The sequence below is a fragment of the Chenopodium album genome, chromosome 7 (genome assembly GCF_948465745.1).
Source record: "Chenopodium album chromosome 7, dcCheAlbu1.1, whole genome shotgun sequence".
NCBI classification, from domain to species: Eukaryota; Viridiplantae; Streptophyta; class Magnoliopsida; order Caryophyllales; family Amaranthaceae; genus Chenopodium; species Chenopodium album.
Window position 1 is genome coordinate 47,557,829 of NC_137840.1, and position 24,222 is coordinate 47,582,050.

Consider the following 24,222-nt stretch of genomic DNA (forward strand, 5'->3'; position numbering starts at 1 on the left):
TACCCCTACCATGATTTTAGCCGGAATTTTGATTATGGTTACCATAACCTTGGTTATGATCCCCATATTCTTGGCCATGGCTTTGATCATTACAACCAAACTTGTTATGGTTACCACAAAACTCTTGGGTCACATGGTTACCATAACCACTTGGTTATAATTATCATAGCTTCCATGATTTTGATGATTCCTATTCCCAACATTCTTTTGAGCATTAAATCTAGGTCCAAAATCATTATTATCAACACAATTCACATGCACATTCTCATATCCATCACAAGGAACATTGGAGCAATTAGAAGCATCATGATCATTCTTTCCACATAAATCAGAAACCAAGCATTCTGTTATCATGCAAAAAGAAGCAAAAAGAGGGTTAGAGTAGGAAGATGTACCTGTCCCCTTAAAATGGGAGGGAAGACTAGAAGCTTGTGAAGGACTCTCAAGCTTGGTCTTGAGAGAAATCATATCATTTCTTACCTCTGAGACCAATGCGGAAAAATTGTTGACGACATTAGATTGATCGATTGGTCCATTTGTGCTTGTAGATTCCATCTCTACGTTATGCAAATTCATGTAGTTCCTTAATACATCATCTATTACATCCATAACCTCTTCTTCCGTCTTGTTCATAATCGGCCCTCCGGCTCCGGCATTAAGGCTCGATCTACCTTGAGAGCTCAAACCACCATAGAAAATTTGTATAACTTGATAGGTTAGAAATATGGGGTGAGGGCATTCCCTTTGGTAATCCTTGTACCTCTCCCATGCTTCATAGAGGTTCTCTCTAGGCAATTGCTTGAAACTTTTGATTAAGGCTATAGCCTCCGCTGTCTTCTTTTGTGGGTAAAAATGGGACATTAAAGTCTTGGTAACTTCATCCCATGTCCTTAGGGAACTTGGCTTTACCTCCTTGTCCAACCACTCTAAGGCTCTCCCTATGAGAGAAAAGGGAAACAACTTGAGCCTTATATACTCTTGAGCAACTCCGACTTCCATAATTGTATTGCAATACTTCTCGAAATCTTTGAGATGGTTGGGAGGGCTTTCATTTGTTGTACCACCATATTGTTTCCTTTCTATCAAGGTGATCATTGCCGTCTTGATTTCAAAAGTACCATCCGGAATCAATAAAGGAGCAATCTCTCTCTCATACTTGTAAGCACCCGGAGTGCCCAACTCTTTCAATGTGATCCTGTGAGCTTCTCCCATGTTCTCTTGCACACAAAAAAACTTGGTTAGCGCCTAACGCCAACTTAGCGCTTGGCGCTAAGCTTGGCGCCTAGCGCTAGCATTAGCATCTGGCGCTAATGTCAGCGTCTGGCGCTTACTATGTTTTTTCACGTCAGAACTCTCGTTCGATTTTCTATCTTTTTGGTTGGTTTTTCTCTATAAATAGCCTCCTAAAAACTCCGTTTTCAATCATCTACAATAATTAACTCTCTAATTCTTTCTCTCTCTGAGCTAAAGCTTCTTTCTCTCTCTTTTCTAAACCTACCCCCCTTTTTCAAACAAAATTCCGCATTCACAAGACCTAGATACACCTAGCATAATTCGAAGTTGCCTTTGCCCTAGAAGTGAAAGGTTTTAATTTCTGAGGGTTTGGTCCCAATCTCTCTTTCAATTATTTGATTTAATAGTTTGATTATTATTTTCCTTGAAGTTACTAACGTGTGTATTTTGTTATTAGAAAGAGGTACGAGGCATCCAAGTAAGTACTTTAATGGTTTTTATTGATATTATGATATAGAAATCATGCTTAGATTGTTATTATGATTCCTAGTGTTATGTTAGAGCGTTTTGATCCTCCTAGTATCATGTCTAGGGTAACTTTAATATCAAGTATGATTAAAAGTATGATGCCTTTTATGTTATTCCTAATATTTATGATTGTTAGTATCATGTTAGGACTATATATTTGATCTTGATTGTTTAGTGGCATGCTAGGGTTTGTTATTAATCTTGTTAGTGTCATGTCTAGGATCTTGCTATTAATATTATGATTTAACATGATTATTTTAATTATCACTATTATGATATTTATTATAATTGTTATTATTATTATGTTTCTTGATTATATTTATTATTATTGCTTGATCATGCCTTTTATGCTTGTTTAAAGCGAATTGGTACTTGTAATCACGCTTAATAAGATAATTAATAATCTCGTTTAGAGTTAATTTGATTATAATTCAAGTGATCGCCGATAATAGATTAATTTGTGCATTAAATTCAACCAACATAGATAAACAGGTTTAGGGTTAATCCTATTGATTGCATGTTAGTCAGAAAGCGCACATGAATACGATCAAAATAAAGTAGAGGCCTATTATTAGGGCAGGTTCAATCTCTTTTAGGTTGGATTTTTACCTTCATCCCTGAACTACCAGTCATGGTTCCAGACCTATTGGAGTTGACAATCTCATGGATAGTTAAGGGGTGTAACCTTCACCCTGTGAACGGTTTACAAGTTCCGAAAACATGTTGGCGACTCTTTTGCTCTATCATCTTTCCCTTTGGACGCCACCGTACTTTAGTGTATGATCACAGTGGGGTTCAAGCTAGGGATAACACTTGAAATATTCCCTACAGTTTTTTGGCGACTCCACTGGGGAGGATTTATATTTTAATTCCTGAAATTTATTTCGGCAATGATTTAGAATGAGTGGTTGAGACTCGAAAAGTTCTAAGTATTTCATGTGCGTAATTTTTTTTAACATTATTGTCATATGCATAAAAAACATCTCATTGGAAAGACCATCCGTAATGAGTTAAAACATAGGATTTTTACACATAGGAAATTTGAGGAATATCTTTCACAACTAGGATCGAAATAATGCTGTGCGAAACTGGAAAATTTTATCGAGCACAGAAAGCTGCTGAGGCATGTAGGAACTAGCGTCAGGGAAAAAAGAGTCAAAGATCAAAAGTTATGACTAAAATACCACAGCCTGTCCAGTTTAATGCATATACGTGAAGTCTTAACTTAGTCTTTGCTTGAGTCTAGTTACATGGTCATGACACGAGTCTTAACATGTCACCTACACTCACTAGTTTAACACACACTTTGTATATGTCACCATGACCATGTCTTAGGTTCATGCATAAGTTAGTTTTCCTTCATTTGAGTTGGGGGTACATTCGATTTCTAATTTCTTCATATCTCTCCATCTAAATCATTTTTCTTCACATCACAACCTTCATTCTTCCTACCTTCTTTCATCTATGCATGTTGAATAGAATTAAGTCAAATAACTAACAATGAATATCTCTAATTTCCCTTTCCACAGTACTTGGTCAAGGAGAGAAGGGCGATTAATTAAGGACAACACCTTTATTGAAGTTCATCTTTTTGATAAACCGATTCGTCAAAAGAGGAAAGCTAAGAAGATAATGGCAACTCAAGAAGAAGTCAACGAGCTTAGGAATCAATTGACTTTCGTGACTTAGGCGTTGAAGGCTTTAACCCACAAAATCAATGACCATGTGAAGCAACAACAAATGGAGCTCATGCAAGAAAGCTTGAGCAAGCTATCTAGTGACTACAAATTTCAGGGCATCAGTTCACAAGGGGTCTTGCTGGACAAGGAACTTCTTCCGCATAAGTTCAATGCCAACGACATCCTAAAGTTCAAGGCAACAGATAACCCTTACTTTCATCTAAGAGCTTTTGAAACTATAATGAACATTAAGGGGATTGATAAGAAAGTCTTTCATTCCTTGTTTTCTTTATCTCTTTAGACTGTTTGTCAACAATGGTTCTTTTCCCTTGACAAAGAGAAAACCTCTTCTTGGGAGTCGGTAACAAACGCTTTCATAGATAGATATAAGTGCAACATTCAACACGAAACAGACCACAAACAACTTGAGATGCTAAAACAAAAAGAAAACGAAGGGTTCACTTCTTTCTTCAACAAATGGAGGGAAACTTCCGCTAACATGGTCAAGGTTCCTACTGAAAAATAATCTGTGAGGATGTTAATCAAGAATCTCCAAGAGAATTATTCAAAGCACTTAAATACCAACACAACTTGATACTTTCAAGGCCGTTTATTACATCGGAATCAAGATTGAAGACGACCTCGCAAAGCAAAAAGCTAGTAACAATAGTAACCATAATGGCCGGAAAGGAAAGAAGAACGACAATCCTTCTTCTTCTGAAAAGGCCCACTCTAGTAATAATGTTAGTACCTTTGACCATAATGGTGTCTTAGCCATGGACAATAAAAGATCTAAAAGGAAACCCAGGAGAGAGTTCACACCCATTGGAATGACCTACGATGCTGCTTTCGATCGTCTCTATGATCGAGGATTAATCAAACTATTGGCCCTACCGAGGATCCAATGCCAGAAATCGATCTTCGAGATGGAATCCCAACTCTTATTGCAAGTACCATTGAGGACGCGGTCATACTACTGATGAATGCTACAGGTTTCAAAATCTCATAGAAGCAAATAAGATCCCATTGCCTCTAGCTAACGAGAAGACTGGGTGATGATGAAGCAAATGACACAAGACAGAGGCGAGCTTCAACGACAAGATTTCATGACCTCTTTTTTCTATTTCTTTTTTTTATTTACCATTTCCCCCAATAAGTCTAGCATAGGCACCTTTCTTTTCCCTTAAATTAATTTTGTAGAATCTTTCTTTTTCCCTTTTAATAAAACTAGAGTATACCTGTGCAATGCACGGGATATATATTTTATAAAATAATATTACAAAAAATCTAATACAAAAAGTATATTTTAAATATGGGAAGTTAAATTTTATACGGTAACTAACTCTTATATGTGGTTGGTGGCCAGCTATTATGGGAGTTATTTTATCAGTTTATAGGGATTATTCATTCAGTGTTATAAAGGTTAACCTGTTAATGTTATAAGGGCTACTCTTTCAGTGTTATTGGTAAGATTGGAATTCCTTGTAAAATATTAAATAAAAAAAATTATATATTGAGATTGGTAGGAAACATGATGTATACATTTTTTTGTTTCACAAAGTTTCACATGTGGCTGGATATACGTGTTGTCGAGTTATTTGTTTAGTAGTTACCTAAATTATTTGGTCAAAGGTTACTGATTAGGCGTTATTCGGTCCGTTAGTGGTTACTTGGTCACTTGGGGGTTAATAAGTTAGGGGATATTCGATCAGTCAGGGTTACTCAGTCAAAAGTTACATAGTCAAGGGTTACTCAGTCGGGCAATGATTACTCGTGTTTTGTGTGTCAGCCGGCCACACGGTGTGGCCAGCCATACATAAACGTGCTATTTTGATTTTGATAATTATTGAATGAATAAAAAGGTTGTTATTGAGTGATTTATAAAAATATAATAGAAATACATTTGTTATTTTTTTTAAAGGAAAATACTGGATCTATGTTGTTTGTATTCTCTTTTAAATGAATTACACATAATTTAAAGATTGATTTTGATGTGTTATGCGGAAAAGTTAGGAAAAAATGTGCAATGATAATATAGATTCCTTGTAATTTTGGGGTTAATAAAATCGAGTTGTTGGATGATATATTAAAATAGGTAATTTTTTGGGTTTTTTTTTTTTTTTTTTTTTTTTTTTTTTTGTGATATTGAGTAAAATGGATAGTATGCGTTAATATGGGAAAAAAATAGTAGAAGTGGAAGTTATTTGAATATTTTTTTTTATCTTTTTTTTATAATAAGGGTGGAAGTTATTTGAGGTGGGGTGCCAAAAAAAAAAAAAAAAAGGAGGAGTGCATGAGAGTTGAGGATTGAGGTTTTGGAGAAACCTCATTAACTTACTCTGCAATTATAATATAGATGAGTATTTATTTCCTTGCATATGATCATTTCATTACATTGCATTAAAAAAAAAGATCAAAATAAAAAAAAGCAATAAAAAAATAATAATAATAAAAGTGTACAAAAGGGCAAGTGTTCCAATGTCTTTGATATGAAAATGTCTTTGATAAGAACACGTCTCAGATTGCGTCTCTTATCGAGTGCTTGGTACCGTGCCTAAGAAACATGAATGCCAAGTGAGTGATAGACCGCATGATCGGGACTGCCCACACTTATAAAAATGAAATAAATGCTAAAGCAAAAGGAAAAGCTAAAAAAGAGTAGAAAACCTCAAGCATGAAAATACAAATATTCAATAGCAAAGTTGCACACCTTGGGGGCTTATCGAGGGTCTTGAGCTTTTATCCCTTCTTTTCTAAACTTTAGCCTAACCATGTTACCACCCTTAAAAAGACCTTTTTGAGGTATACACACACTTGTGCAAGGTTCGGCTAGAGCTACGTTCGGCGTGATTCCTAACAGATACGTAGGCAACCTCACATCGAGGTGCGGCCGTAATAAAAATGCATTCACATTCACATTCACATTCAAACATCATGATCATATCAAAGGATCTCATATGCTCATCCCTTTCTACTTAAAGCTAGACTTGGGGGCTTGATCCCTACATCATTAGCTTACGTAGCCTAAGAGTCACCATTATTTGACTCTTCTAAAAATAATATTTTCTCCACACACTTAGCCTTTGCGGCCTAACTTTAGTGTCACTTTCACACACTGCACAGATACATGAACAAATATACTTCCCGTAGGAACCCTTTGTCATGAAATCTTAATACAACGCTGAAGCATGCCTTGTCATATCAACATCAATCATCATTGTATCACAAAGTACGAAGTGCTTAGACTCTGTGCCTAAGTTACCCAAATACTTTCATCATTGAGTCAATAATTGAGATAGCCTAGGATGAATTAATCCTTGAACCTTGAGAGATAGTATCAAACAACATTTGACTAAGCTCATTCAACATGCATTCGAAAACTTCGATTCTTTTTTCGCGTTTTTCCTTTTCGGGAGAAAGTCGGTACCCTCCACAAAAATGACGGAATTTGCATTTTCGAGTCGCACGATCACATTGCAATGCACACACGAGTCATGTACACATTGAGTCATGTCGTGTCATATCACCTTGGTTTGAGTCTAACACATGTGTCAAGCACTTTGAGTCGAGTCAACCTCGAGTCAATCACAGCGAGTCAAGTTTATACGTTGAGTCATGTCAAGTCAATGAGTCAAGCAACGCTAAGTCTTAGGTCAACCCTAAAGAAAGATAAGCAAAGTCCTATAGTCAAAGATATAAATGCAGGTGCATCCTAGCAAACGGGGACATTCCCGGATTATTATTGAAAAAACCGCAAATATGACAAGGAGATTCCTCCAAGATAAGAAGAGTTTGAGCAAAATTACATGGATCAATAAATTATAGATGAAGAGCTTTAATTTAAAAAAGATTTGAGCGGATTTGGTTGAAAGGAAACGACCAAGCTCAAAGTTCGGAGCAAAACCAAGCAAGAGCGGCAGAAAAAGCAGAATAGGGAAGATCTGACTCCAGCGCCAGACAACAACATCCAGCTTCTGGCAATAGATTTCAGCGCCAGACGCTAGATCCCAGCGTCTTGCGACAGAGCAAAATCGCGGTGCTAGAGATATTTCAGCAGCGACATAGCTAGAAGCCTCTCAAAATGGTTATTTCGACCTCATATATCAATTTCGGGTTCCTTGGTACGCCAGTTAGCTAGCCCCTATAAGAAAATTGACATGATTAGTAGTCGGCTTGATTACAATCGTAGTAAGGGATTGACTTGACAAAAAATCGTCTCACTTAGCTAAAGCGCCTAAGCATTGGCTCATTACAAACACCAAGGCATCGGTTCAAAAGCAAGCACTTAAACTGCAATATTTCCAAATACGAATTGTCGCGCATTCTTCTTGAACGACAATATTTCCAAATATGGATTGTCGCGCATTCTTCTTAAACGACAATTTTTCCAAAAATTGGATTGTCATCCCCAACTGACAATATTTCCAAATATGGATTGTCGTGCATCTTCTTCAATGACAATTTTTCCAAGATTGGATTGTCATGTCTGGCAAAGTTTCCAAGCGTGGATTGTCGTGTTCCTTCTTTGTTTGGCAATTTTTTTCCAAGTTCGGATTGTCATCGCTGGCAAGTTTTCCGAGATTGGATTGTCATACACCCAGTTCCCTATGGCAAAATTTCCCCAAAGGATTGTTGTAGGTCTCTATTCATCATAAATATCGGCAAAGATTCCTCAGCGTGGATTGATATTCATTTCAGTAAGTGGCAAATTTTCCCGAAGTGGATTGTCGGTCGACTTTTTTTTTTGCAAATGTTCCAAGACGCAGATTGTCAATTGTGGCAGTATTTTCCTAAAAGGATTATCGCATAGCGTTGGCAAATTTCCAAGGTTGATTGCTTTCAAGAGTTATATTCCAAGATGTGGATTGTCGATCGTAGCAAAATTGTTATGACAGATTGTTACGAAGCATTGACAACTTTTCCCAAAAATTGGATTTTGGCAAATTTTCCGAGATACAGATTATCGCTTCATCGTGGCAAAATTTCCAAGTATGGGTTGTTACAAAGCGTTGACAACTTTCCCTAAATCGGATTTTCATACAACATACAAGAGTTGTGTGGGCAACTATTCCCAAAGAAAAGAGGATTGTCATCACAGCAAAAGCACCGACATACTGGTTCACAAGCAGCAAAGCGCCGACGTACTGGCATAGCAGCATTAAGGATCAATAAGCTGTGGTCTTTTCGAAGACCTTCACGGCGTAATTGAAGGCAGTTACAGGCGTAGCAGTCTTTAGGCGGTATTCGATCTCTAGCTTGCAGAAGATTGTCACAACAAATCGGTTACCTCTAGAGACGTGTGCTCGACGGTGCAAGATACACGTTTCTTAACTCTCTTATATATTTAACTAATGCTAGTTTTACAGGTATCGGCATTAAAAGAATGATTTAGGATCGCAGAACGTTCTGAATCATTCTCCGTCCCTATCAATACTTTGACTTTTGTTTTCGAAACTTGTGTTTCTCCAAACTCAGTCAAAGTAGGGGCTTCTGTAGACACCCATTTGTGTCTCCCCAAAACAAAACCCGGTGATGAGTACCTTTCACGTTAAATCATCATCGAATGAAGTGAAAGTGTGGAAAGTCTAGTGTTGCAGATAGTTTTAATTTCTTTTCTTTTCTCTCTGTTTTTGAAAATCTATTTTAAGAAAACAGCCAATCCAGTTTGGTTGGTCCTTTATATGGGTCCAATAGTAGTGTAGTTGGATTGGATTTGAAAAAAGCTTTCCAACGATATATTATAAGCCCAATTCCGATGAATATTGAAGAAGTTATGGATAGATTACTAAACTGCACCCGGTTTGAACCTTATATGCGGCCTAATGATCTAGAGGAGGGTCTAATATGGATTTATCATTCCTAATGCAATTAGGAATGGTTTTAGTCCTCTAGATTCTTCTAGAAGGTTCTTTTCATTCCTAATTCAATTAACATTGATAAATTGACTTTTCTTGACTTTTTAGAGTTTTAATCAGAATAAAAGAGTGTTTTTGAGGAAAATTCGATTATATCCTCCTATACGATTAATTTCTATCTGATTTTAGAAAACGCGTCAAAAACTTGGTTAGTGCCTAACGCCAGCATTAGCGCTTGGCGCTAACATTAGCGTCAGGCGCTAATGTCAGCGTCTGGCGCTAACTCTGTTTTTTCACGTTAGAACTCTGGTTCGATTTTCTATCTTTTTGGCTGGTTTTTCACTATAAATAGCCTCCTAAAAACTCCATTTTCAATCATCTACAATCATTAACTCTCTAATTCTTTCTCTCTCTGAGCTAAAGCTTCTCTCTCTCTCTTTTCTAAACCTACCCCCCTTTTTCAAACAAAATTCCGCATTCACAAGTCCTAGATACACCTAGCATAATTCGAAGTTGCCTTCGCCCTAGACGTGAAAGGTTTTAATTTCTGAGGGTTTGGTCCCAAATCTCTCTTTCAATTATTTGATTTAATAGTTTGATTATTATTTTCCTTGAAGTTACTAACGTGTGTCCTTTGTTATTAGAAAGAGGTACGAGGCATCCAAGTAAGTACTTTAATGGTTTTTATTGATATTATGATATAGAAATCATGCTTAGATTGTTATTATGATTCCTAGTGTTATGTTAGGGCGTTTTGATCTTCCTAGTATCATGTCTAGGGTAAGTTTAAATATCAAGTATGATTAAAAGTATGATGCCTTTTATGTTATTCCTAATATTTATGATTGTTAGTATCATGTTAGGGCTATATATTTGATCTTTATTGTTTAGTGACATGCTAGGGTTTGTTATTAATCTTGTTAGTATCATGTCTAGGATCTTGTTATTAATATTATGATTTAACATGATTATTTTAATTATGATTATTATGATATTTATTATAATTATTATTATTATTATTATTATTATTATTATTATTATTATTATTATTATTATTATTATTGATGATTATTATTATGTTGCTTGATTATATTTATTGTTATTGCTTGATCACCCCTTTTGTGCTTGTTTAAAGGGAATTGGTACTTGTAATCACGCTTAATAAGATAATTAATAATCTCGTTTAGGTTTAATTTGATTATAATAAAAGTGATCGCCGATAATAGATTTATTTGTGCATTAAATTCAACCAACATAGATAAACAAGTTTAGGGTTAATCCTATTGATTGCATGTTAGTCAGAAAGCGCACATGAATATGATCAGAATAAAGTAGAGGCCTATTATTAGGGCAGGTTCAATCTCTTTTAGGTTACATTTGTACCTTCATCCCCGAACTACCAGTCATGGTTCCAGACCTATTGGAGTTGACGATCTCATGTATCGTTAAGGGGTGTAACCTTCACCCTGTGAACGGTTTACTAGTTTCTAAAACTTGTTTGCGACTCTTTTGCTCTATCTTCTTTCCCTTTGGACCCCACCGTACTTTAGTGTATGATCACAATGGGGTTCAAGCTAGGGATAACGCTTGAATATTCCCTACACATTGAACAAAGGGAAGATCCTAAGAAGGATCTTTTATTTTTGCGACCACAAAAGAATTTTGGCAAAATAATGAGAAATCCTCTAACTTGTTATCAAATATTTGTGGGTATCCATTATCTTCCTTTGTATCATTCCGGAACAATCTAGATCTAGGATTTATATTCTTAACCAATTAAACCCTAATATATTGTATGTATATATACACCTTATCATATGGAATAATATACACAGATTAATTCTCTCTCAATCTCTCATCTTTCCCCCTTATTTTACAACACGTTATCAGCACCAACCCTAGCCGACTGAGCAATACCATATCCTATCAACCCGTATGAATATCTCATTAGATTATTATGTGGAAGCTAGTACACGGAGGGACTACTATTGAAATTCTAACATCAATCTTGATACATTTTTAAAAACATGTGCTTAACAAGGGAAGACAAATAGTATACTACTAGTAATTTGCAAGACACTACTTTATAATTGATAGTTAGTTTCTGATTTTATTTATGCATGTACACGCATTATAATTGACCTAAAACTGGTACCATGATCAGTACTACTAGTTAAGTTTATATAATTATGAAACATACTCTCTTGATTTCTATATTAAAATTAGATTGTGTGATTTCATTCAATTATATATGTGTGATATTATACATACTCCTACATGAAGATAGATTATTGGAATGATGTGTAAATTGAACAATAGAATATTCGTACATATAGACCTGAAGTTTCTTATATTTATAATGGGTTAGAAACCTTCTTGAACAATTTAGTAATATCTAATAGTTTATATTGAGCACGAAATAGTGTCATGAATTTAAGATATTGAACTTGTTATAACTCGGATTTGGGCTTATAATATATCATTGGAAAGCTTTTTTAAATCCCCATTCAACTATTCAATCATTGGACCAAGATTATGGACCAAAATAAACTGGATTAAACGTTTTTATAAAACGGACACGAAATGAATTATTTTTGGTTTAAAGGCACGAAAAGAGGAAAATAAGTTATTGTTTGGGGAAATGGGCTAGAAGTTGGGTTGGTTTATGAAACGGAAATATGGATTTAATCACTCCAAGATTAAATACTCAACCTGACCAATAATAGCGGTGAAAGGTTGTTCATCATCGGGTTTGGTTTTGGGGAGACATTTTTAGGTGTCTACAATTATTAACCGATGTTGTCCTTTTGGGACAATAATTTTAATTGGAGCATTTACAACTAGTAATGATCAATGTCATTCATTTATTTACATCCATCTTCAGGATGGTGTCATTGTAAATATGTAATATTATGTGGTCGTTTTTATTAAATAAATTATTGACATTGATATTAAAGCTAATGTATGCACTACTGACCATCAATATATCATACAATTCATGTGCAAGGATTACATCTAATAACAAAATGAATAATATCTCCCCCTAATCCTTGCATATGGGGATATCCGGATATGAAATTTATTCAACAACCTTCAAAAAACCCTTTAACCTTTTAAGCCAAAAATTCCTTTGACAGTGTCATGTATCAAGCCAATTGAAAGTGTTCTTATTACTTGTTCCTCTTGCCCAATTACATTTATACTTACATTGAAAATTCTTTAAACTTTGGGCATAATAAAACATTTCCAAGTTAGTTGCTCACAATTCTTTCCAATCAAACCATCAACAACAAGAAACTTTTTTCCTCACCAGGCGGCAAGAAGTTACTCATAAACAGCCATGAAGATAAAGCACAATGCAAGCTTCTCACCAAGATTTCATGTTTTCTTCTTCTTTTGTTTCAAACCCTTCCCCCTAAAAGTCTAGCATAGGTTCTCCTTATCCATGTGTCTATGTGTCACATTTCTTACCTTCTTCATAAATGAGCATCTCTTTCTTACATTTGATCACGTAATTAGCAAAAATAAAAAAAATTGCCGAACTAAACACAAGGTACACCAATGACTTGAGGCACCTTTGGAATCCTGTCATTCCCTATTAACCATTCAATCACATATCCATTTCTTCATCAACCACTTTGAGCTTCGTCTAACGATTGACCTTATTTATTCAACCCACATTCACTTAAATTTGGGATGGAAAGGTGTGCAATTCGTGTAACAGTCAGAAAGCAAGTTCAAATTAAAAAAAAAATACAATGTCTAAAGGCAAGTGTTCCAATGTCTCCGATATGAACATGTCTCAAATTGCGTCTCTTATCGAGTGCTTGGTACCGTGCCTAAGAAACATGAATTCTAAGTGAGTGATGGACCACATGATTTGAGATTTCCTACATTGATTCACAAGAATGGAAAAAAGAAAAAAAAAAGAAATTCAAAACAAAAAAAAATATATGAAAAATAAAACTTGCAAAGTCTAATACATAATTGCATATCTTGGGGGCTTCTCTCAGGTCTTGAGCCTTTTACCCCTTTCTTCCTTAAACCTTGAGCTTAAGAACATTACAACCCTTGAAAGACCTTTCTGAGGTGTACACACACTTGTGCAAAGTTCGCTTAGATCTATGCTCGGCCTGATTCCCTAACGGATACGTAGGCAACATCACATCGAGGTGCGGCCACATTCATATTCATATCCATGCATGATTGAGAAAAAGAATATCCAATGCTTACCCCTACCCATTTATAGCTAGACTTGGGGGCTTGAACCCACATCATTTAGCCTACCCAACCTAAAGAGTCATCATCTTTGACTTTTCTCACATCTCTTTCCATCGCCATAACCCTTGCAGCCAGCCTTAGTATCACATTCACACACTTCACTCACACATCCATATTAGAATCAATCATCACTACTACAAAAAGCGTGTTTTTTGGACGCTTTTTAGGACTTTTTACGACGCTAAAAAGTGTCGAAAAATTATTTCTCGACGCTGCAAAAAAGCGTTGCAAATCCATGAATCGAAAATTTTTCAGAGACAATAAAAAGCGTCGAGAACGAAGCGTCAAAAATTACGTATTTCGCGCATTATCCCAAATGTATGTAGTTTTTTAGTGACGCTTTTTCCTGTCCACATAATCAAATTTAGCGATGCTTTTTGTTGTCTTGCGTTTATTCGTGTCAGCCTATGGTATGGCGGGAAAGTCTTTGAAATTTGAAAATGTGCAATTATGTAGACATTAAAAAGCATCTAGATTTATTTTTTAAGAGTTTTTTTTTCTTTTATCAATTTATCATCATAAATACATTATAATTATTTAAATTTATCATAAATTAAATTAATTAATAACATTAAAATAAAAATAAACAAAAATTCTATATAACTAGTTAAAAAAAAACAATAATTAATCAACAATAAAAAGAGTACGTAGTTAATTACCAAATTTAGAAAAGAAAACATCAACACAGTACAATCGATTAATAAAAAAAAAATGGTCGCATATTATAGTATGTAGCTTGTCCCTAAATAAATACATCACTAATATAAGACTAAAATCCAAAATTGATAGATGATGGCCACATTGATCGATATAGTCGCTTGTTGATGCTCAAGTGTCCCGGCCTATTCTTTTGTTGCACCTACATTGCCTTTTTAGATCTTCAAAAAAAAAAAAAAATACAATGTATAAATTAGTCTAAATCATTTTTTACCAGAGCAACCACCATTACACATATGAATAACTTGATCACACTCAGTTCATACTTCATATATTTTTTAACACAATGGAAGCACATTCATATTATATCATAATATAACTGAAATAAATCATCAGAACAAAAGAAGGAAAGTTGCTGAATTTAACCAGCAATCCTAACAAAAGGAAAGTAGAGGGCATATGATACCACACTAAACTTTCAAAGTACTTCCTAAAACAGCATACATAAACTAAAAACAGAAGCAATGCAGCATAATAATAAAAGATAGCAGCAGCAGAGTTGTTGATAGCAGCATAAGGATGAGGAAACATCAGCTTTGTTTGAATTCATCTCACTTTCATTTTACTTGTCTTATTTATTCATCCATCTTTTATGAGAAATTTTGTATTTTCTTTTTTTTTTGTAAAAATTAGAGCAAGTAAAATCATCAGACCTCAACAATCACATAACAAATTCAAAATGGGGGAGGTAAAAACTCCAACAACAAAGACATTTTTATCCCCAAACTTCAACCATAATAAAACTCATAGTCAAATTGATGATAGCTAAAAGCAAACTAACAAAAGCAAACAGCAACTAAAAGTCTCAACAAGCAAATTAACAGGGTGCTAAAGGCAATTCATATTGGGCTTTCTATTATTGAATCAAATGGCTAGTCCACCATCCAAATTTGCTTTGACTCTCAACAAGCAATTAACAGGGTGCTGCAAGAGGATCAAATTAAAGATGCTAAATTGCTTATTATCAAACAATGCAGGGATCCGCTGAAGGCTTCACCTAATATTCAAATTAGTTATGAGCCTGGAGGATGCAATAAAGCAACAAATCTTATCTAATGTAATTATAGCTAAGAAGTGTAGGCTAAGTGACTCCACAAATTATTGTTTCAATTCAGAGAACAATAACTTGAATTTCTTATCTAATGTAATGATGGAGGATAAACCTCTCTAACTTATTTGTACTCTGAAATCTTTCTACTTCTAAAGTATTGTATAATTATTTAAACTTATTAACATATAGCTTGTATAATTATTGTATAATTATTGAGAGCTAACCACTATAATTATATCAATCACATTTGATTATGTACTTTCCTAATAGTTATATTGACATATAGCTCTAGAGACACAAATCTGACCTTAATTTATATTCCAATTTCATTCTACACCAAAATTTTAGTCATTTTTGCTCAACGGTTGAAATTTAACAGATTTGGAGAAAGAGATATGCATCCTCTGTTGCTGACTCGAACCCTGCGATTATGATGTGTTACATGGCTCAAATTAGTTGTTTGTATGGCTATTTTAGTCAATGTATGTGCTGTTGTAAATATCAACGCATTATAGTTGAAATAACAAGAACTGAATTCAGAACTGAATTCCAGAACTGATTTTCAGAGCTGCAATTCAGAACTGAATTCCAGAACTGGTTCTGAAGATCAGCTCTCCATTCAGTTCTGAGTTTAGTTCTTGAATTCAGCTCTGGATTCAGTTCTGAATTCAGTTCTGAAATTCAAGTTCTGATGTCAGTTCTGAAATAAGAGCAACAACTCAAGTCCTGATGTTCACACAAGCTCAAGTTAAGTCAAGTAGTATAAAAGCAGCAGGGGAGCAGGGCACACACACACACACACACACACAGACACACACATATCACAAGCAAGCATTCGGATGCTTTGTTTGGAAGACCCGGAGATGCATTCCCTTGACGAACTACACCTACAATCTGAGAAAATTGTCCAACAAGCGCTTTAAGAAGAAGATTGTTGTGTCTGACCTTTTCTTTCAGTTTTTCATTTTCTTGAGATAGTGTATCATTTTTTTTGTGCAAAGCATTCACTTCTTCTTTAACACTATCCATCACAATAATCCTCTTTTGAACTTTTCCATAGCCTTCCTTCCTTAACACACCACGTGCTCCGAAAATGTCCCCCTTTTTAACCCCTTGTCCGTAACCCACCGGACGATCGGGAATCTCATTGCCATACATAGTTTGCTGAAATGCTTCATCTTTGAGCTCTTGTTTAGAGATCTTAGGGTGCACCATCCTCAACTCTTCAACCTTAGCTTTAACATCATCCTATACCAACATTTAGGAGTAATGTAAGACCACAAATAACACATAATCACACCACAAAATCTACACAAAATGATAGATACTAGAAATCTGTCACAAAACCATACCACAAAATCTTGAGTGACTGTGTCAGGAAGAAATTTTCCGTCTTTACCTGCATGGGTTTTAATCCACAACGCTAACAAGCTCATTTTTTGTCCATGTTCATCTTTCTATAAATAATAAGGCAAAACAAGCATTAAATATGTGTACAATAGTATATAACGCATATAACTTGGCTTTGCTCTTACTAACATCCTAAGTAAATATAAAATGACATATATATATTCCATACATAATCAGCTTTTTGGTTTGCATAACTTTTAGAGCCAAATGTATGAATCTGATTTAGAGAAGCTCGTGCCTTTTTACCGCATTCTGACATAGTCTGCAATCACATTTTCAGATTTTTTAATTAGAGATTAAATAACGTTTAATAGAGTAAACAATAAGGTAAATATTGTCCTTACTTTCCCGTAATCCGAATCCCAATATTTTACCAACTTAACCCAGTTACTACTGGTAATTCCATGTGGCACATTATTTCACATATCATCCAAATTATTCTCTAGTGGCTTGTAATGAATCAGTTTCAGAGAATATTTGAACTGCCTCCAACATTTAATGGCACGCTTGAGAGCTTGGTTGTCATATTCCACACCAGGAGGAATCACAAAATGGTCCTTCAGTAAAAATAATTAGTTTAAAATATAAATCAGTAAGTAATCTATTAGAAGTAAGAGACCAGCTAAGTATGTGTGTTTAGGCAATGACAAGGGGATGTCTTAAGGATGATTATACTCACTCTTATGTCTTTAACTATTTTCCCTTTAAAATGCTTTTCGATTGCTTTCCAATCTTTTTCTCGAACTGGACAATGTGACTCCATCTTTGCAATCATACTAATGAATTTAACCAAAATATGTCCACCCTTCCTAATTGGCTGGCATAAATCATTGAATTCGACATAGTACTGGACACCGTTATTACTCCATACATCAATTGGTAGAATAATACCACTTACTAATCTAGTATTACCCTTGGCATCTAAATAAAATAACAAAATTAAGTTAAAAGAAATAATCAGTTTAAGTTGATTAGCAAACAAATTAAGTGGCAAGCAGCAAGTAATAGTAATATTATCAGTTATACCTCAAACAAATAGAAAAAGACTATTGAACATTCTGGAAATTTCAGAGCTAGTAATTTGTAAGGCAACCTTTCCAAACATCTTAAAATAACTTTTGCACCTTAAAGCAAACAATAAAACAAAACTTATAAAGATATATTAAATCAGAAGTTCCAAACCATAAAGCTACCCTTGTGCTTGTTACTCCATTTTCCATTTTTTTTTTTTTTTTTTTTTTTTTGGTGTATATATTTGTTTGGTGTAGTGAAGTTTATAACATTGCTAGTTGCTGCCTGTAAGTGTAAGTGTGACTGAAAGAGATACAAAAATAAAGAATAAATTTGCTGAAACCTTGTTGTATGGACAGCAAAGCAAGCTACTTCGTGGTCACTAGTTTTCTCAGCTATATGCCTATATTGGCAACACTCCCATTATCTCAGTAGGTCTTCCTTTATGTTAGTCACATCAGGTCTTCCTTTATGTTAGTCACAACAGCTTTATATCATGGTTTTAGGCTCAAATATAGCAGCAAAAGATGGAAGATAACATGTCAAGACAGCAAGCAGCAGGGGAGCAGTACAACAAGCAACATGGGAGCAGTACAGCAAGCAGCAGGGGAACAAATCAGGGGAGCAAGCAGCAAGCAGCAAGCAGTAGGGGATTCAATTCTGAATTCAGTACTGAATTCAATTCTTGATTCAGTTCTCAATTTAGTTCTGAATTCAAACTCCCAAAAAATCAGGTCTGAATTTAGTAGGTTATTGTCCACCTTATTTCAACAAACATCCTTCGTTCAAATGAAGATTTTAATGGCTTAAAACATATTTTTGTTATTGTAATATTCAAAAATAGCAATTGAACGATCTTTAAAAAAATAGAAAGGGTAGGTTCCATACGAAAATCAAAGAACAAAGTTTTTGATAACAAGACCCAAGATCATTTTGATTATAATAGGAGTTTTAGGACCACATCAATAAAATTGGTCCAAATCTTTTCCAAACTTCACTGATCGATTTTAAAACTTGATTCTATGTATACATTTTAATGGTCCTACTTAGCTGCAGCAACAATACAAGACTACCAACTATAATTAGGAACCTAATTATCAAATCATAAATACAAGAAAAATACAATTAAAGGTTCAGAATTTCACAACCCCCCCCCCCCCCCCAACAACAACAAGCAACAGCAACAAGGCAGAAACACACCACAACAACAACAAGCAGCAGACAACTTTAATAAAAATATTTACCTATGGTTAGAACCTCCTCCTTGTCGTCAAAATCTATGTCTACATGCCAATCCGGAAGTGCTTTTGGTCGTAAAGACTTAGATTGTTTCGGGATCTTCTCTGATTCTTTCCCACTGTTTTGTCGATCTTGATTATTCTGTGGAGCTGTTGCTGAAGTTATAACAGCACCAGTCTCAAGGTTATGAAATTCCTCGTCTCACAGCTTGCTCGAGAGGTTTATGAGAAGTAGAAAGGAAGTTTAATGATGTGTTTGGTCTACTTGATTGTGGAATATTAGGTGGGATATTAGGTGGGACTTTTGCTGGGTATTTATTATGATAACCTGATGTAGTTTCCTCTTTGACTGAACTCGATGTTGAACCAGGATGGTTTTTCCAAATGGATCCCAAACTATTAGGTGGTTGTTGGTCAGATTTTGTTGTGGTATTGGGTGGAGAAAAAGCTCCCCATTTGTCATCCTTAAGTACCTCAGTCTGTGGTGACTTAGTAGCTTGTTTTTTGGTGGGTTGTGAAACAACTTCAGTAGCATTTGACTTAGCTGTGGCAGCAAGTATTCCCCTTGCTCTCTTGCTTTGATAAGTCATCTTTTACCTGATAAAACCATAAGACAAGCTACATTAGTATGTCAAAAATGATATAAAGACAAGACATAAACATAAATACAAACTATACATCATAATATCAGTGGAAAGTAAAGACAAAACTGATATAAAAACAAGACACTATATGTACATCTAAACTAAAAATCTAAATTGAAATACAAAATAAGAACAACAAAAATCAATGCATCATATTTGAAATAACAAGAAATAAATTTGATCAAAAAGACAAAATCTGATGACTCACAAACACACACAAGCTCTGAAATATAATCACACATACACAAGTTCTGATGTTCAGAGCTGCAATTCGGAACTGAATTCCAGAACTGATTTTCAGTTCTAAAGATCAGCTCTGCATTCACTTCTGAATTCAGTTCTGAAATTCAGATCTGAATTCAGTTCTGGATTTTAGTTTTGATTTTGGCTTTGAATTCAGTTCTGGTATTCAGATCTTATTTAAGTTCTTATTCGACTAATAAGAAACCAACACGATAATACTACGTAGTACCATAAAAACAGAAATTAAGTTAATAAAATACAAACTTTGATGAATTAGAATAACTAAAAGAAATATAAAAATGCACACCCATCCAAATTTATGAACTCAAATCTATAATAAATTATAAAAGTTGTAAACAAATTATTCAGGTATATCAAACAAGTCCCTAGGCTTAGTTTTCACAACATGACACCACCCTTTTTGTATCTCATCCTCAATATAAAAAACTTATTTTGCTTGAGATGAGAAAACAAATGGATCATCACACAAAAATCGACCAGTGTGCATCAACTTTGAGAAATTGATACGAACACTTCCATTCGGATTTGTTTTGATACCCCTACGGATATCGACCCAATCACAACGAAACAATACAACCTTATAAGAACCATAATAATCTAATTCCAAAATTTCTTTGAGTTTTCCATAATATTCGTGACCCTCTGCTTCCACCATGATTCCGGAATTCTGAGTTACTCGAAATCACTCACGATCCACAATATCAAATTTGTAACCATTGATAATAACACTTTTCATCCTTTTCCCGCGGTTATTCAAGCCACCGGCTAAGGCTTTTCTTAACTTTCCATCTACCGTGCTATCATCTAAATTATGGACCTATAATTTGAGAATAATAAAGTTAGAATTAGAAAGTTGTATAGTATGAAAATAAAAAGACCCTAAATGTAAAAGCATATGACCTGGCTTTGCAACCAATCTGCAAATTCATCAATTATCCACTGATTTTCAATAGATTCATCAGCTTGACTTCCTCCAACGTCATTTTCTTGCCTCTTTAGTTTTAGGAACTCACTATCGAGATTGTAAATTTTATGTTAGTAACAAGTATATATTGGACGCTTTAACTAAACACATAATGCTACTTACTTGAGCACCGGGGTTAGTTCATCAGAATGAAGTAAAACATAGCGATGAGCTTGCTTTAAACTTCTATCATCCAAATGGACATTTTCTTTCTTTCCAACAACACGACCATTAGAGTTATACAAGTAGTTGTCAATGTTTGATACACCATCCTCATTCCTTCTAGGTCTATTGAACATAGTGTCAACACTTTCTAAATATCTCGAACAAAATGCAATTGTCTCCCACAAAAGGTAACCTTCCGCTATAGATCCTTCCGGTTGCGCTTTATTGCTTACATGAGATTTCAAAAAGGCCAAGTACCTTGAATTATAGTAACGATTTTGTATGTGAATGTGAAAGAATAGGAAAAATTATTATATAAAAATAAATAATAATAATAATAATAATAATAATAATAATAATAATAATAATAATAATAATAATAATAATAATAATAATAATAATAATAATAATAATAATAATAATAGTAATAATAAGTACATTTCAACAAGATACATCCATCTATAGTGAACCGGTCCGCCTAGTCTGAACTCTTCCAGTGAATGAATTAGTAGATGAACCATGATTGTAAAAAATGTTGGTAAAAATTCTTTTTCAAACTTGCAAAGAGTCAACACGAGCTTTGATTGAATGGTATCTAATTCTCTTGTATCTATAGCAGTTGAACAAATCTTTTTAAAAAAGTCAGACAACTCCTCAAGCAAGTCAATAACTCTTGTGGCATTCGACGCCCCTTAAAGCAACTGGGAGGATATCTTGCATGAGAATATGATGGTCGTGACTTTTCATATTAATAAGTTTCCGTTTCTTTAGACTCACACATCTTTGCAAATTAGATCCATATCCATCAGGAACTTTCATCTTTTTCAAGACTTTTAAAAATCGTTCTTTCTCCTCGTTAGACATGGTGTATGCAGCCGGCGGGATGTAACCTTGAGGGTTAATCCATAGATGAGGTTTTATATTCAAATTCTTTAGGGATTCTCTGCCACTCTCATCATCCCTACTATTATCCATATCTAAAAGAGTTCCTAATAAAATATCAGACACATTCTTTTCAATGTGCATAACATTTAAATTATGTCTAAGAGGATTATGCTCCCAATACTCTAATTCAAAAAATGTACTTTTCTTTTTCCAAAGAATATGATCACCATCGGGATTGCAATCATCATCAAGTTCATTAGCAACTCTTTTCCCTCTTTTTTTAGGAACTTTTTTTGTCTTCCCATATACATACTTTACCCCTTCTTGTTGCTTCAAAACTTCAGTCCCGCTGGTACGAATCGGAGCAATACCATATTCTTCTTTCCCATCAAACAAATTAGCTTGTGAACGATATGGGTGATCAATAGGCAACCATTTTTGATACCTGGTGTAGATAATTTTGCCACCAAATCTATCTGAATAAGTAGAATGAGTGCAAGAAGGACAAGCTTTGTAGCCTTTCGTACTCCAACCTGACAGCATAGCATAAGCCGGAAAGTCATTAATAGTAGAGTGTAGGGCTGCTCGCAGTTTGAAGTTGCTTCCACTATAAGAATCAAAAGCATCAACACCTTCCCACAATAATTTCAGTTCATGGATTAGTGGTTGCAAGTACACATCAATATCCATACCAGGACCAAATTTACCAGGAATAATTATAGAAAGAATAAAGGATGATGGTTTCATACAAAGCCATGGTGGTAAATTATAAGGAATGAGGACCACCGGCCATGTACTATAATTTGTGTTCATAAGACGATATGGATTAAAACCATCACTCGCTAGGCCTAATCTAACACTGCGAGGATCAGCGGCAAACTCTGTATATTTTTCATCAAATTTTTTCCATGCCTCGCCATCAGCAGGGTGTCGTAGAAACTTATAATCCTTACGATTAAAGTGCCATCTCATGTCCTCTGCAGTTTTAGATGACATGTAAAGCCTCTTTAATCTAGGGATAAGGGGAAAGTACCGCATTACTTTAGCTGCCTCGCCTTTCTTACATGTTTCTTTTCCTTTTTCATTTACATCACCCTCCTTTCCTTTCACATTTTTCCACCTTGATGTCTTGCATATATGACACTCACTTTTATTTGCGAATTCACCCCAATATAACATGCAATCATTTGGACATGCATGGATTTTCTCATATCCTAACCCTAAATCATTTATTATCTTCATGCCTTCATAATAGGACGATGGAAAATCCTTAATAATGGGAAATGCGTCAATTAGAAGTTCAAGTAATTTATTAAATGACTTTGCAGACCAATGGAACATACACTTTAGGTGAAACAAATGCAATAGAAATGAAAGTTTCGAAAAAGTAGTACACCCCTCGTATAGGCCTTTTTCAGAAGCTTCCATGAGATTTTTATACTTTGCCTGTTCTTCATTTGAGAAAGTTGATTGATACTCATCATCTACCTCACGATATATGGTAAACCCCTCATCCATGTCATATGAATTTTCATCCTCAATACTTTGTTCATTAAATGATGGATCTTGAGTTTTGTCGATTTGTTGTGTATTAAATCTAAAAGCTGCTCTTAGTAACCCGTCCATATTATCTCGACCTACTGTATTCACTTGATCATCACTTAGGTCATAGGTCTTACTCCCTTCATCTTTACGATGAAATATCCAATTTCTATAGTTTTTATAAAAACCATAAAACAAAATATGCCCTCCAACTTCTTTTACAGAATTCGTTTTATTTAACTTGCACTTATTACATGGGCATTTAGTTTCCCATGTATTTGGTAAAAGAGTCTCTTTAGCAAGTTCCAAGAATTTCATGCAACCTTTAAAATAACCAAGATCACCTCTTGGTAAATCAATCCAACTAGTATCCATGTCTACAAAGAAGTATATAGTTAATTGCCAAACAAAAACAATGACAGTAAGTAATTCAAGCCTACAAACTTGTTATGGGTGAAAGAAGAAAATTAGAAAGAAACATGCAACAACAAAAAAAAGTTTACAAATAGAGTATACAACACTATATTCATAACCACCGGCTTTAATAGAATATACAACATTAAACCCTTGATATACATAAATTTTAAATAGAAAACAGGCACCAAGGCACCAATACAGCAACAGGTCATGAGTATTAGGCAAGGGAATAAGTGAGAGCTCATAGGAAGACAAAATGCAACAATTCTGAAATTCCTTAATACAATTGTCCACGACCTTACATGTAGTGTCGTAGATAGTGAATAAAAAAAGGTAAG

General features: G+C 34.7%; 1 protein-coding gene, 1 long non-coding RNA gene and 1 pseudogene across 2 annotated transcripts; 1 reads left to right on the forward strand and 2 right to left on the reverse strand.

Moving 5' to 3' along the window:
- The first annotated feature begins 721 nt into the window (after window positions 1-721).
- On the forward strand, window positions 722-820 carry LOC145641355 (small nucleolar RNA R71; annotated as a pseudogene).
- A 19,864-nt stretch (window positions 821-20,684) lies between these two features.
- Window positions 20,685-21,009, reverse strand: LOC145637852 (uncharacterized). Its single transcript, XR_014114515.1, has 3 exons — window positions 20,999-21,009; window positions 20,812-20,923; window positions 20,685-20,728 (listed from the first exon to the last, which is right to left on the reverse strand). It is a non-coding gene; the product is annotated as an uncharacterized LOC145637852 (long non-coding RNA).
- A 626-nt stretch (window positions 21,010-21,635) lies between these two features.
- LOC145640240 (uncharacterized) lies at window positions 21,636-23,842 on the reverse strand. Its single transcript, XM_081691543.1, has 3 exons — window positions 22,126-23,842; window positions 21,818-22,029; window positions 21,636-21,650 (listed from the first exon to the last, which is right to left on the reverse strand). Exons 1-3 carry the CDS (start codon window positions 23,840-23,842, stop codon window positions 21,636-21,638), a joined length of 1,944 nt encoding a protein of 647 aa, XP_081547669.1.
- Window positions 23,843-24,222: the final 380 nt, after the last annotated feature.